At 44.9% G+C, this 15,500-nt stretch overlaps 1 protein-coding gene across 1 annotated transcript in view; it reads left to right on the top strand.

The window, feature by feature from the left end:
* Positions 1-14,393, top strand: part of LOC146203288 (uncharacterized) — a 56,840-nt gene extending 42,447 nt beyond the window's left edge. The window contains exons 2-3 of the mRNA XM_084588652.1: positions 12,976-13,030; positions 14,243-14,393. Of these exons, the coding sequence (XP_084444778.1) occupies positions 12,976-12,978 (3 nt within the window). The 3' untranslated portion in view covers positions 12,979-13,030; positions 14,243-14,393. The remainder of the gene's footprint in view (positions 1-12,975; positions 13,031-14,242) is intronic.
* The last annotated feature ends 1,107 nt before the right edge of the window (positions 14,394-15,500 follow it).

Genomic DNA, 15,500 nt, shown 5'->3' with positions numbered 1-15,500 from the left:
ATAATTTTGAAATAAGATACAAAAAAGGGAAGTTAAATGGGAATGCGGACGCGCTCAGCCGCTGTTTCAAAGCGGTCCGAGGGGCTCCTCACCATGTATCCAAATTGATACTCAGGTTCTTTTTTTTTTTCGTGCGCTTGTATATATGTGACTATGTAAAGCAGCACATTTGGTTTTCTAGGCATACGTGGGTCCTGAGCGTCTTGAGTGTGGGCTTTTCTCGGACAACGATGGCAGTTTTCTTTTGACCTGGTCTCTTCAGACGGGAGCCGAGTGCTTGCTTAGACGTGTGATTGAGTTTCAGAGACAGCTCAAGCAATTTGGCCTATGACAATCAAGACAACGCGACAGGCGACAGCGAGCTTCAAGCGTTCATGTGCAGGCCATTAAGTCGTTTCTTCATGCAGCAGCTGCGACTGCTGCCCTCCGTGACTCTTCTCGCGGGGGAGGAGGCTGTTGTGACCCTGCATGGTCCGCGCTTGCGCGCACTATTGTGCGCCTGTGGGCATGGTATTGATATGTGCTGTTTGTGCAAGGGCTCTAAGAGAGCGAGTTCACATGAATCTTTTTGTGTGAGCATGCTTTGCTTTGTCGTGACTTTACAACTGCCAAGTTGGCCCTGTCAAGGGAACGTCAAGAAAAATACAAGGAAACGTCGCCCTGTGAGAAATAGCCGGAAGTGCTTTTGTTCAACTGTTGACCCTTCCCGTCGAGAGGCGCTATTGTCAAGTGAGGAATGCCTATTGTCCAAAGGAGACGATCGGAGTGACACGTCCGCTGACGTACAGGAGAAGAAAGGAGCATGAGGATTATGGTCATTAGAGGATTTCCCGTGAATGCAGGAAAGAGTTGCAATTGCCGGAAAGGGACAATGCTGGGAGCAGTATTCGTGGCGCGCACGTACACTTGGGTTTCTGAAAAGGAAATCCACTTGCCGGAACCAACATAGCGGATCTTTGCAGAAGAATCGAAATTTACCTCCTCGCCGTTCCCAAGCTCTACCCGACAACAAATGATCACACCCGACGAAACAATACTGGACCAGTCAGTGCATCAGACCATCAGTGCAGTGATGTGTTCGATTGGTTGCCGATATCTGAGGGATTAGCCCTGGAACTGATTGGTCAGCATCTTCGGAGAGGGGCTGGACATAAGGGATTTAAGGTCGTTGCAGAGCATGAAATGACGCTCTGAGCCCTGGGTAAACGGCTCATCCAGACGCTTCTCGCTATGAACTCTTAACGCTTGCCATTTTGCTGATATACCCTTTTTTTCATGTAAATAAGTTTTCTCAAAGTGTCATTAAACCTGCTTGTATGTATTTTACCAACTTCGAAGATTCAATCCTTCATCAACCCGGAGTCTCTGCACGCTATCAAGTGAAGGCCGGGTCGACTTAGTTACAGCGTCACGACAATATATTGTCCTGCAAGTGCAGTCTATAGCCTTCGAGTCAGTCAGTCATAGAGCGCTCACTAGGAGGCGCCGGAATTGTGACATTCTTCACATATGGCATTCTTCACAAATCACTTTCGCGCATTTTCAGGGGCTTCTAAGAGGTGCGGCAGATTAAGTTTCATAGAACGGCGTCGTCTTGGGGGCCTTTACTTAAATACTAAGAGATAACCTCCGTGGTCATCAAATGAATTTCGACCATTGTCAGTATGCTGGCGAATTTAACGCATTGGCGTGTGCAACAAAGTGTTTTTTTTTATGCACGTGGAATCGGGCCTTGCTCATTTAGCTGGACGAAGCTGTGTGCAGTACCTCATGCCTAATGAGAGAATGCAGTAAAAGAAAATCAAGTGTTTATTAATACAATACAGCTTAAACAGTGCTGTTGGCAGTCACCTTGAGCTAGCAAGTATATGTTACCTCCTACTGGCTGGTTAATGAGAGGCACTAAATTAGCAGCAGCTGTTTAGAGGCGCTAAATTAAGAAAACAAAAATTATGCTACCGGAGAAGCGCAACATTTTTAAATAGAAAGGTTCAAAACATAAAAACGAGTCACAAAGCGTAGAGTTTTTCAGTTTAGCGTTATCTTAAACACTTTTCCTACCTAGTCAAGGGAGCCCACGAAGCACTGAAGGATAACACGATTACGGCCGCTTTTGCGCGCTGCTAAGCACTACGCTTGACCGAACATAGCTATGCCCATCAACGGCGGATAGTGGGGCGCTGCCAAGCGTGAGACGTTTGAAGCAAGCGCTTCTGCTTCGCATACTTCACATTTTACGTAGATGTTTACGTACAAGCTTTTTCTCTGTAAAGCGACCATACTGGAAACTGCCAAGTGTTTCACTTATTTTGAGCCGTTACAGCTCATTGACTGCAGCTACACACCTACGTCTAGCGGCTTAAGGCTGGTCACATTGGTCGGGCTTCTAGATAGGTCTGACCTGTGGATACAGACAATGCTTAAAGTCTGGCTCCATCGGAGGAGGGGTCTGTAGTGATTCGAGCACTGGTGGAAAGGGAATAAAGAGGGAAAAAGAAAAAGCGGCTGGCTGCCTGTTTTGCAAATTGTTTTTACAAAGGGGAGAAATGATTATTTTTCGCCATCTCTGGTTTTCGAAAACGTGTTACTGGCTCCTATTAATACTCATTGTGAAATTTATCAGAACGATAGAGAAGAATTCTGATTACACCCCTGACAAGAACAAAAAATGGTTGCCTACTTTGTATTCAAGCAGTCTTTATACTTTAAATATTACTAGGGGGCCTCAGATCCCCCGCGACCTCCCTGACTTTAAGCCCTGGATTCAGAGAATATTCATTCCAAGCTCCAGTGTAGGCATCGTAAAAAAAAAAAAAAAAAAAAAAAAAGAAGAAGAAGAAAATATGCATTTTGCACCGGCTGTATTTTCATCTGCCATCATTTTTTTTTTTTTTGTACCGTGCTACCAGAGTACTTAGAAAGCCGATTCAGTGTTGCCCAAGTGTAGTTTGACGCACACGGGTTTTCATGGCAGTAATGCTGCCATTTTAAGATATGCACTGGGGCCATAGTGCAGGCGTAGATATGAAAGAAAATTGTGTCTAACCACATTATTTCAACCAGTATTGATATGTGGCCGTGACTGGCGAACAGTCAACAACAGTCGGTAGGTAGGGATTAAATGGGCCGCAAAACCCCCGCAGCAGGATATAAGCATATTGCACTAGCACTCCATAACAAAAGCCATCTAATGTATTCGCTAAAGGCTTTACGCCCACTTCCGACCCCACTCCATCTTTCTTTTATCCCTTTTCTCACGCTTCTCAGAGGAGAGGAGAGGCAGCTTCGCTGTGACATGAAGTTATTGGCTAAGTGAACCTGCAGACAGTGTGGCCTCCAGCTGCTCACTCCGGGCGCGATTTCACTTGAATTGAGGTTTCCAGCTCATTAAAATTTTCTATGGAGTAAACTGTGAGCTTTTTCGTTCAATTGGGAGTAACAATACAGGTCAGTCCCCAGAAACGAACGGACGGAACAGACAGACAAATGGAATGAAATGCACTCTTCCTACAGTCCTCGTTCTTTTGCTGTTCTCTGCCGTTACTCGTAAATTTTGACGGCAAATTATGGCCCCTTTTTTGTAGTCCGCGAGATTGCGCAGTAAGTGAAGGCTGTTCATGTTCACGACCAAGTGCACCGCCGATATCAGTGCGGAGGCCCACAAAGAAAGGCTTAGTGGCATCGGAACGATCTGCAACTGAAAGTTCGATGCTATTCCAAATGTGCACGGGGTGAGTTAGGGGGTGCGCGTAGAAGACACACGTAATTTCATTTCGCTGTTCTAAGTAAACGGTGTCACGTTGTCTAGCAGCGAAGCTGTGCTGGGAAGTGGTGAGCGGCCGGTCGTCTCCGCGGCACCATGCACTCGATGCCGCCCGGAGCGATGCCACCGTTCTCGGCAAATAGACAAACACACCTGTGGCCAGGAAAGAAGATTATGTCTGTACGGCCCCGGGAGGCGCCGAGTAAACGATGCTACAACAACAGCAGCGGTGGCTGCGAAGCAGAGCGGTACCCATTACCCGTATACGGCTCGACCACTTCTTTTTAGCGTAGAATGACATCACAAGTGCGCTGGGCATGTTTATTAAGGCTTATCAAAGCTTGCCGTGGAAGCATACGGCGGTACAACAGCCACACTATGCATCACTACTAGGGATGCATTCGATAAATCTCGACTGGGCTACCGTTACCCCCTTTTCAGGCTACATTTAACTCATGTATTCGCAAGGCTTTATGGGTTTTAGCCGCCGTAGTGTAGTAGAAAGCTCGCCCAGTCCCTTATAGACGAGACAGCGGTTTGAGTTTCACCGCAAAAAAAAACAACAGAACTTTCTTTTTTGCGCTTGCAACTCTATTTGCTCTCCAGCTTCCTTCTGAGAAACACTTATATAGGAGGGATAATTTGTAGCAGGCTAACAGTATATATACAATAAGGATGGGTGGTCGTTGCAACGCAGTTAGTCCCTGAAATGAAGAAGAATTGCCTGCGGTGCACGCTGACGGTACGGCCCACGCCGTGGCAAGATCGTAGTGTGCAGATCAGCGTTGCGCACACGTCGAGCTAAAAGTGCCCATTAGTGAAACTTATTTTCCAACCACCAACAGAGCGCACAGCGGACAGGCCAAATCACCACTTGTGATTAGAACCCTGCATAATTAAGTTTGAGTACACGATCTACAACGTGCGTGTGCATGTGCAACAGCACCAGCACCTTATTTGTTGGCGTCCACTGCGGAACGAGAGAACCTGCCTTCGTAACTCCCAACTCAGTTGGGATTTTTATAGCCCGTCGGTGCCCTTCCCGCTACAAAGCCAAAAAGGAATAACCTCGTTTTTTCCTTTTAACGCATGGCGCTGTCGTTACTGAACAACTTCAACGTGTTCAGAGCGCCAGCTAAAGTGCTGAGAAGAAAAACGCCGTGATAACAAACAGCACATTTGCGCGCGGAGATAGACTTTACAAAATTAAGCGTCCCCCTCCCCCCTCCCCCCTTCCTCGGGACTGTTGTAGAACTTTGAGGCATAAAAAAAAAAAAAGAACTTACGAGAAAAAGGATGCACGCCTACAAACAGCGGTGGCCGCAACTTTGAAACGATTCTTTCCTTTCTTATTCCCTCACACAATCCTTTCTAAGCTTGCCCGCAGCGCAAGTAACTCCTTGACCCGGCGCTTGTTTCGCCTCTTCGTTTTTATTTTCGCGCGCACATGTTTTGTTTTTCTATTCGACGGCCTTTCTCCGGTGACTCTGTGCAGGGGCCCAATCCCAGGTCGGCAGTCAAGCCACGAATGTAACGAGATTGAACAAGATGGCTACGCGGCCGGACGGTGCAAGTAGACAAAATAGAGTATCAGAAAACGCATTGTCTTCCAGCGGCGTAGAGCTTAGGAAAGAGCCTCTGCGGTCGTAAACCTGGCTCCATTTTGTTGGGCACGGTGCAATCGACAACTTGCAGGGGCGAGTCCGTCTTTGGGACCAGGGGCGGTGGTATCACGCAAGGACCGTGGCTGGGTGGAAGGAAAAGGTATACCGGATTAAGTCTCCGGAGCGACGAGGCAGGCGTAAAACAGGCCCGTTTAATTGGCACGGGCCGGTCGATAGGGTGTCGGCGATCTAGAGTCGCGTGAGTTTCAATCAAGGAGAGAGGCGGGAAGGGGCCGCAATACTCGGCAAGATTGCACGCAGACTGCATGCTGCCTGAATGTGCGTGGATTTGCAAATGCGTACTGCAGGGACCTGGCTTTACGCCGAAGGATGTATTCTCCCTGCCTTTTCGTTTTCTTCCACTTCTGTCACTGACTCATGCAGAGCAAAGAAAACCATTCGGCTAGGATGCGAATGTTGCGTTAGGTTTCTGATTTTTGCTTAGTACCAATATTCTTTGACGTCAGTAGTGTCATCTTCTGGTATGACTGGCTGGATTGAGTAAAAGAATTCGTCACCAACAGTAATAAAATTCTTGGCTGGAAAGGTGACCGACTTATTGATATACTTTTATTTCGCGAATAAACCCTGGTGACACGTTTGTGTATATATATAAATAAATAAATATATATATATATATATATATATATATATATATATATATATATATATATATATACACACACACTCCCGTATACTCAGATCAGAGACAACGACTGCGCACGCTACTTTTTCCTGCTGCGTCCCTGAGCTCACATCATTCTTGCTGCTTTGCAAAAACACACAGCGGATCATTGCATTGTCATTAGTCTGTCTTGAGAGCGCCCTACAGGGAAGCAAACATTGTCGGTGAGTGGTGAGTTGCTTGCCTATTACCCAGCAATTTTTTAAAAGCTCCCTGTATGTATGTCGGGTCAAGCAGAACTCGGAAGTCAAAAGAATAAAGAAAGAGCGGTGACAAAGGTTCCCCTCCCTTATCTCAAAATAGCTCTCTGTGTTGTCGCACCAGCGGCATCGGAAATGCATACGCCCGAAGAAAAAAAAAAAACAGAGAGAAAGAGAGGGGGGAGGGGGGGGGGGGGAACGAGGAAGCCACGTTTCTATCGAGAGCAAAAAAAAAAAAAGAGAAAACGAACTTCAGCAGTGCGTCCCCTGTCAAGTGTCTCGTTCCCAATATCAGCCAGCATTGGCGTGACAGATGAGCCGGGTGAATATACGACATGATGAAGCGTGCAGCCTACCGTTGAACCTCGCCATTTCCGCTGCTATTTATGCCCAGATTAGAGCTTCAAGAGGCGAAGGTATTGATTAAAATTTTTGTGAAAGCGCTCGATAGTCGCGGTAGCGAGCACATCCGGGCTGACTCCCCGAGGTCGTTTCGGTTGTTTAGACGCTTTGTTTATAACCTGCTCTGCTGCAGTAAATTTGATACGGCGTTTCATTTTGTATGCAAGAAAGTAAACCATGAATATGCCGGATCAGATGGCAAATAATGCATAGTAATGAGGGGCGTATGCAACCGCCACCATTTCTAAAATGATCGGTCGACTTCGCACCAAGCTTGCGTTCAGCGCCCGAAGTTAATTTCTTCCCAAACAACAAGAATGGGACTTGATATTTTTTTTTCGGTGGTCTGATGTTTTGATCACTCCCCAATAAACTGCATTCTGTCACGTGTTAGGCATATATTGAAGCTTTCAAATTCAGACCCATGAAAATGTATCCTCTGGGGGGGGGGGGGGGGGGCTGTTCTTAGCTCTTTTCAACGGCATCATTCTTCTCTTTAATAATTTAATATCAGGTCATAGCAAAAAAAAAAAAAAGAAGAAGAAAGCAAATTTGTGCTAGCCGGGCCACGCGTTACCGAATTCTGGAGCACTTCAGCTGCGACCAACTGAAATCGGAAGGCAGAGGACATTTTATTGTTAGGCTGGGGCTGACCTAAAAGGGTACAAAATATTAAAGCCCCTCCCTGTACCGCTATGTAGAATGGGCTTAAACCTATATTGATATAGATAATAAGTCCTGGAGGACAAAATATTTTTACTTCATCCCAAAGCAAAATTAAAATCTAAAGGCAAAGACCAGGGCACAAAGCGACACCGCAGTGTACGGAAAGAGCGCGACGCCCGCCCGCCATTGTCCTAGCCCCGAAACAGTCTAGCACTGCAGACAGTCGTCCACTGATTTCATAGCTCCCACGAGCATATATGTCCTAGTGTTAATGACGCGCCAGCGCAGAAGCCCATACTACTTACAAACCGTGGGCTGCGCGGCTAGAAGTGGCGATTTTAAATCAAACGACGGTATGAGTTTGCGTCAGTTTGATTTAGCACACAAGAAATTAAAAAGAGAAACGGCGTTTAATGTTTTACGCCTTTCACTGCACTGCAGAAAATGTGGTTAGCGAGTGATAAATGCCTGCAAGCAACGCTACGGCCCTGCCATGCTGGTAAGAACAAGTTCCAGCAGATGGCACACCAAAGGTGTGAAGAATATTACTATGTTATATATTGCTAGCTCATTTCTCTACTTATCTAAAAAGAAAAAGAAAGCTGAAAAGGAGAAAGAAGGAAAGGAAGAGAATAACGAGCAGATGGACAAATAAAACAAGAACAAGACATAGAGGAGAAGAAGATGGAAGATCTTTATATATTGCGCTTATGTGAGCAGTTGTCCTCATTTTAGGGCCACATTGGCTCTTGCCATCGGTTCCTTCTGCCCTTGAAATAAAAAAAGAATAGTCCGGTAATTTGGTCAGATTTCACGCTAATATGCTACTAATATACGCAGAAGGAACGGCAGACAAAAGCTAGGCAAAAAAGGCACTGCCCTGTTATTGTATGATAAAGTTTTGTACGTTTGTTTTTTATGTTAAGTATAGTTCTACGGCATCGTTATAATATTGCTACCAGCCCATTAGCTTTACCTTGAGGAGTTTGTTAAAAAAATACGTATTGCGTATTGATCTATTGAACTTTTTAAACTATAGAAACAGGGCTTGTACAGTCGTCAACAAATGAAACACAGTAATCAAAATACGTGGTCATTGGCGATCTCTGAACCATAACTGAGGCTTCAAAACTTCAAGGGACGCTCGAAAATATGCGAGTGTTCCCAGCAGTCATATACCGCTGTTTCAAAACTTCCTCTCCAGGGAAAGAAGTTGCTCACTCAGCCCATCACGTTTCATTCTTTAACAAGTGCCCGTAGCAGTGCACTGACATGTCGTATATAATCGCTGTTACAAGAAGTGCATTGCGGAATTTATATTTTACCTAAAAAATTATTTGAGACAGGACGTGCATTTTTAGAGACTAAAATTAGTGACGACAAATGCTGATAAGATTTAACGACGCAATGGCAGCTTTTAGCCAAAGGGTGCTATGCCCGGGGTGCCCTTTTTTTTTTTTTCTTCTACAGAAGGGGATGGCACACACTCAATTTTGAAGCACTTTGTATCAGAGAGGCTGAGCAGCAGGCAAGCTCGTGCAAGCTGTTTACCGGCGGGTGCTCAGAAGCACATGGCATTGAATTCCGCACTTCCTGCATAAATCGACAGATGCTCGAAAGACTGGGGTCGCCGCAGCGGTCATGTTGTACAAAATTATTTTCATGTTAGAAACCTTCTCCGTAACACAAGCCGCTAACTATTATTCCGATACTTTGGTTCCGGATTTGCCCTTTCGGATGTAGAGCTCTCGGTGAACCCATTTCTATGGCGAAAATATTATTTCTGGAATAGTCATTCAAGTTTTGTTATTGAGACAATGTTTAGAAAGTAATTACTGTGTGCGCTACTAAAGGCCCTGCTGTCCTTCTTTTGTGTCACCAATAAAAAATTTGACGACACTTTGGCGACTTAAGTGATGAAAGGCGAAAGCCTGAGTTCTGCATTCTACTACGCGACTGTTGCGCTTGTAGCGACGAATGCTGCTACGAGTAAAGCGAGCGACTATTCTTTCACATTCTGCGAGTGCATTTATTCCGTGAATTCTGCTTGGCAGCGACGAGATCACGCTCCTTGTATCTTCGCAGTTGTTCCACGTTTACTGTTGTGTTGTTGATTTTACCGAGTACAGGACATCAATTATAATTATTTATTGATGTATTAATTACGCAAAAAGTGATGATTAGTAATTTTAATTAATTACGCATTGATTAGCAATTAGACAAGCATAGTTATTCGTAATTATTTATTAATTGCTCATTAACTAGTAATTGCTTCTTGATTGCCACATGGCCATATAAGGTACGCATTGGCGACTACTATGGTGGTGCTCTGTGATTGGTCGAGACCTCCATGACGTCATCCCGTCTCGACCAATCAGAGCCGCCGCAAAAGCGTGATACTTGCTGACAGCGATGAGGTAATAAAGGCTTTCGCCTTAAAAGATATTAAATGCGAACAGTAAGTTTCTGCCTTAAGCTCCGTAGGGACGGCCTTCTTGTGTTGAGCCTTTAGCAGTAGTAAGGTGAACTGGGAGGATCGACAGGAAAAAGAAAATGTTCTATCTCATTCTAACCTTACAAATTCGTAGTAGCAATATAGGAGATGAATAGTGTACACAAAGTGAAAGAACAGCCGCTAAGCTCGTCGTGTAATGCTTTAGTCGGACATTTAAGTGGTGATCATAAATATCTTGCTAAGTCAGTGGCAACCAGTTCAACTAATTGCTTTAACGTTTGTGTGCAGCCCATGCACACTCTTGGTTCTTGGGCTCCGCGGCTAATACTCCCTTCTTCGTCTCTTGAGCTTATTCTCCGCCGTAATTTTCCTATTTTTCGTACTAGGTGAGAGAGTAGTGCTGAAGAAAGAAGAAATACGATAACCAAAGCTCTAAGAAACTCGAGTTTTCAAGCTCAAGCTTAGAAGTACGTTTGCAAGAGTGAATTTCGCTCACTTCTACCCGTACATAAGTACGACCTTGCCTTAGTAGATGCAGATAAGATGAGGTGGATGAACTGAGTGCGCTCTGTTGGTATACAGCAAGATCTTTCCTCTTATTTTGCGGTCGCGCTTCACGCAAGACGGGCCAAGGCGTATTATAATGGGAAGAAAACGCCCCAGTCAAGGTTCTCTGCATGCGTTCAGCTTAACTAAACGAAACGTTGAAAATAATACTAATGGTCTTGTTGAGGCAACGATATTTACCCAGAGGAAGCTGCAACAAAATGGCAAAATATGCCCGAGTCTGCAGAGCACGGTATACAAAGAAACACTAAGAGGTACCAGAGACTTTGTGCATTCGGTAAAAGGAAAGACTCGCTAGATGAAGAATATAAAAGCTTTTTTGGATAGCGCTGTTTATTTAGGTAAAGCGAATAAGATATTCTGATGAAATATTAAAAAACACACGTTTGTTATCCAGGATCGTTTGCAAAAAAAAAAAGAAAACTGAAAAGAAAATTTGTTGAAAGTGATTGATTCAAACGGTCTCCTGCGTCCTCGAAGTTTTAATTGTGCGTTTCGCAGAACACGTGTCCAAAATGCCAAAGTTGGGATTCCAGACTCCGGCGCCGACATGGCAACAGGCTTGAGTAGATCAAGTCGCCACGGGGCGTAGCTTTCTTTATTCCTGGCCCCGAGGTCGCAACGCAGGCCGGCTACTATTACTCCTGATGGTACAGTCCGGCAAATGGGTCCCGAGCGCTCAGTCCCGCCTTCACTTTTTCCCTTGGCTTATTCTGGCTGCTATTTGTTTCTCTTTTCTATCCGCTTAGTTCTCTCTCAAATAGCAGTTGTTCCAATCGTGTCGACGATCCTGTGGATGTACTTCCCTTTCTCGTGAGTAAGACTTGGTGAAGAGGGGGCTTTGAAACAGCAGTCATTTCCTTAAGTACCACGCAAGGAGAGGAAGAGTCATTTCACCCGGATGCCTGCCGCCGCTTTGTGGACGAGAAGGCGCAGCTGTCGCGGCTGCCTTTCAGGGGGCAATCTTTGGCCCACTCTTGGGAGGCCTGCTGGAGGAGAGCGGTGCGACGGTGGCGAGGCCTGCCTCTGCTGTTCACTTTTACGACCACTAATTGAGGCTTGGAAACCACGGCACGTTTTGGCCCGTGTCGACTCTCCGGCGCTTCTGCGAAGCCCCTGCCGATGGCTGCGCGTCCATTTGACCCGGCGCTGGGGCCGCGCGCGCGTGCCCCAGGCATCTGCGCGGGCTCCGTATAGCACCGGGGCTCCCTAGCACCGGCGTCGTGATGCATGATATGGGGCGCCGCCACAACCGCCGCCATGCTTCTCGCGGAGGGGAAACAGGCTCGCAAGCGAGACGCGTCTCCAGATAAGGGGCCTAATCTACGAAATGAAAACTTGGCGATGCCTGTCACGCCGACCGTGAATACTGCCCGACGTCAGACGCTGACAAAACGAGACGGCAGAGGAAAGACAAAAAGAAAAGGAGGAAGGGGCGATAAAGTATGTTTATTCTCCTTCGCGCAGGATCGTTAATTTCACCGAGTAGCCGATATCGTTGTTTACGCTGTCAACGTCTTACGGGGAGGCATAGCGGTCGAAAAGAGAGGAAGAATATAACAGTAAAGTCGGAAAAGTAAGGGGAACCGCGCTGTGCCAAGTTCTTTCATCACTCGGGGCTCTATACCTTGCGTGCGACATGGTGGAGAGAGAACTGAAACAAGCCCTCGTAACTCATTAGGACTCTGGTGAAAAGAGTACGAAACTCACACCGCCTGGCAGACGACAAACGAATACACGCTTGCATATTATCGCGTTACGCACGACGAAATGTCAAGGCAGGTATTGCCTGTACCAACAATAAAATGGTTGTGCGTGAGACTGGTATTCTTACAGTGCATATATTAAACAGGCTCTTTTCTGAGCCGTAAGAAATGCCGTGAAGCAATTGAAAAGAACTGTTTGCAATTTTTTCCATAAGGCGCAGACCTTACCAAGATGCAAATAAAAACTAAAGAAAAAAAGAGCTTTATCTGATGCGGCAAAACTGCATTCAAATAAAGGGTGAGAGCGGAGGACTATAGTTAAGAGTGATTTGATTGTTCACAAAGTGTTTCTTTTTTTCTTCTTTTTTTGCATGTGTTAACTTCTTCCTTGAACTTACGCTCTGTCAGGTAGGCATAAAATGCAATAATTGCTTCTTTCTACTTGAAAGAATTGAAACGTTCCATTCTTCAGTTTCTTGGTAAAATGTCCACAGTGGATTGTTTGATTGTTTTCATTCCAATCTTGAACTGCGACGATTATTAATTTCATGAATAAATTATCAGTTCCTAATTATTGAGAATGTTTTGTAAATGCTTTCGCGTATATAGTTCATTACACTGTCGAGCCATATCGGCGCATATTTCTGCTTGACACCAATGCTGTTAGAAGATCGACTGCAGTACGTGAATAGTGCGCAGTCATGCTGTTATTGTACTGTTATTCATGCCATAATACAAAGCAAAGTAATCAGTATATTTACATCTTTTATTCGCGGCATAACTTTATGCACACGTGTTGTGTTAACATGACGGGACGCAGACAAACAGTGCACCAATGTATCTTATGTCGTTATTTTAAACTTTCAGTGAAGGAGAATAACTAACACCGCAGCGCCGTACTTCGCCGCACTGTAGGCAAGAGGTTAGTGTTTTTTCACCACCTCAAGAGCAAAGCTGCAATGCCTTAAATAAAGAAAATAACTGTACATGCAAGAAAAGCAGAACATCTAGCCACCAACACCTGCCCAACATAACTGGTCCCATGGGTTGCCCCACATTGTTGTGCCACAATAATTACCTGTTGACATGCGGCATACCAAGAAAGGCAAGCGATGAAAGTACGCCTAGAGCGACGCCCGAACGTTTACCAAACCAAACTCATCTCCTCTTATTTGGCAGCAACAGTGTCAGGGGCAATCGCGTGGCTTTAACAGTGTGTCCTGCGGTACGTTGGCCTACGATAGACCGGAACGCTCTGCCGTTATGACGAGAAATTTCAATTTCAAATATCCACGTCACCCTAACAGGCCTGATATAGCACCTGTCCACACCCAATTTGTGTGGGCGTAGTATGACTGAGTCATATTTTACTTAAAGCTTACCAATCGGAGACACTGTCACGTTTGGCATGCAAAGCTCGACTTGACATCGAAGACGCAATCTAAACGTGCAGTCGGCCGGCGCCAGTGCAGAGGGCACTGTCGCCAGCGTTGTAGGAATTTCGCATTTATCTTGGGACTAATAAGAATGAATAATTAGGGTATTCGCCTGCTGTCCAATGTGAATTAGTCGTCAATGCATAGTGATTAATGACTGCATATTGTGCGCCCAGCATGGCGGGAGGTTGTTTAGCTCTCGGTTGTATGTCTCCCTTCTGAGAAGAAATATTTTTTCACTATTCAATGAATTGGCTTAGGCCGTAAATTAAGATGCCAGCTTAGCTTTTACTGTTAAGAGCACTTAAATGCAACAAACATTAGTTCCGCGTTTTAAATTTAAATATTATGTATGTACTGTGTGTTCCTGCACAGAAGCGAATCCGTGCACGTTCAAGAAATTAGCCTCAGAAAATAAAAGTATAGAGTATAATACAGACTCTTCACAGCCAGCTTAAATGGGCTGATTACAGTCTATTACAGGTAAAATATATCAAGTTATCCCCCCCCCCCCCCCCCATGTCCCATTATACAAAATAATCCAGGCAAATAAAAAGTTCGTTTATGTACAGTACAAGTAAAACTATTATTATCTTTTTTTTTTTCAATCAATAGCACCACTACTGCTGCTGTCTATTAGTGTACACCTCCCATCCTCTGCTTCAATGATATTGTTTGCACGCTTCCTTGTCTTTCAGACTTACCAATGGGATTCCTGGCAGCGAGGCGCATCTTTGAAAATGAATGTCGTTACTGCCTGTAAAGGATACTTTGCTGCGCAAAGAGCCTTGATGCGCAGAAGCAGTGCAACAGGGGAACCGGATGGGCACGATGAATGTTGTTAATGGAGGCGGGTAACTTAATATTCCTTCTTGGGCATTCCCGACGGAGCGAAGAAATAAATGACAGAAAATATAGAGTATATCGCTTAGTGACGTCTCCAAAGAGTGAGGGAATAAGGGGGAAAGCAGTGCGCGAGAATTTAATGCCTAAAATAAGCGATGCTTTCGTGTTTTGGTGAAACGAATGACCCCGCCAGGTTTTATCTTGGCTATAACATGCTTGACGCTGCACTGTCCCATTTATTCGTGATTGATTTTGTCTCAACTGAAGTCCTGACATGTTCATAGCATATTTATGATCCAAGGCTCTTGTAGAACACCAAACTTCAGCTCAGCACAGTTAGGACGTAGGCCAGAAATGGAACCCTTCTAGCCTGCATGCTAAAGATTCTATTCTTGTGTTTATTGCCTATACTAATAAGGTTTTGTTTATATTTTATTCGCGCAGCCGTTTAAATTTTATTTCATTCCACCGAAATATGTGGTAGGTCGCTCCGACTACAAGATTAAGAATAGAGTTGTTTGCATCGCACGAAGACCTTATAAAGCCTGCTTCAAAACACAATTAGGGATTAATTCAGCACTGCCTTTTATTTTGTGCATACGTTCTCGCACTTCGCACTGATACGTGCACTTTTGTATATTGCGAAGCACCAACGCTTCTTAATGCCCTAGCTGACATTTCTGTTTATGAAATTTCAACCACAACGCTTGTTTTTTTTTTTTTGTTTTGTTTTTGTTTTTTTTTTGCAAACGGGGCACAGAGCGCCACAAAGTAGACGACGAGCTGGTCATGAGCCAGACTTGTTGAATTTCGCAAGAAGGTTAAAAGAATATTTTATCATTAAGAAGCACTCGTTACCTAATGGCATCGCTTCAGCAAAAATTATAACGAATTCCACTCATCGCCTACAGCAATCATCGCTTACGCGTGCACCTAATATCAAGTTTGTTATCTTCCTGTCTGTAAAGTTGAGCCATCCTGCGTGGAACACAGATATTATTATTTGCTTGTCATGCATGTTAATTTTGCAGTCCTCTTTCAGCTCCTTTTTCATTGGCTATGCCGGCTTTCACCGCAGCTCGCCGTATGGAAACCAATATGCTTTCTCCT

This window comes from Amblyomma maculatum, chromosome 1, assembly GCF_055883805.1.
Source record: "Amblyomma maculatum isolate TAMU_Amacu chromosome 1, ASM5588380v1, whole genome shotgun sequence".
Classification (NCBI taxonomy): domain Eukaryota; kingdom Metazoa; phylum Arthropoda; class Arachnida; order Ixodida; family Ixodidae; genus Amblyomma; species Amblyomma maculatum.
This window is presented reverse-complemented; position numbering and strand designations above follow the sequence as displayed.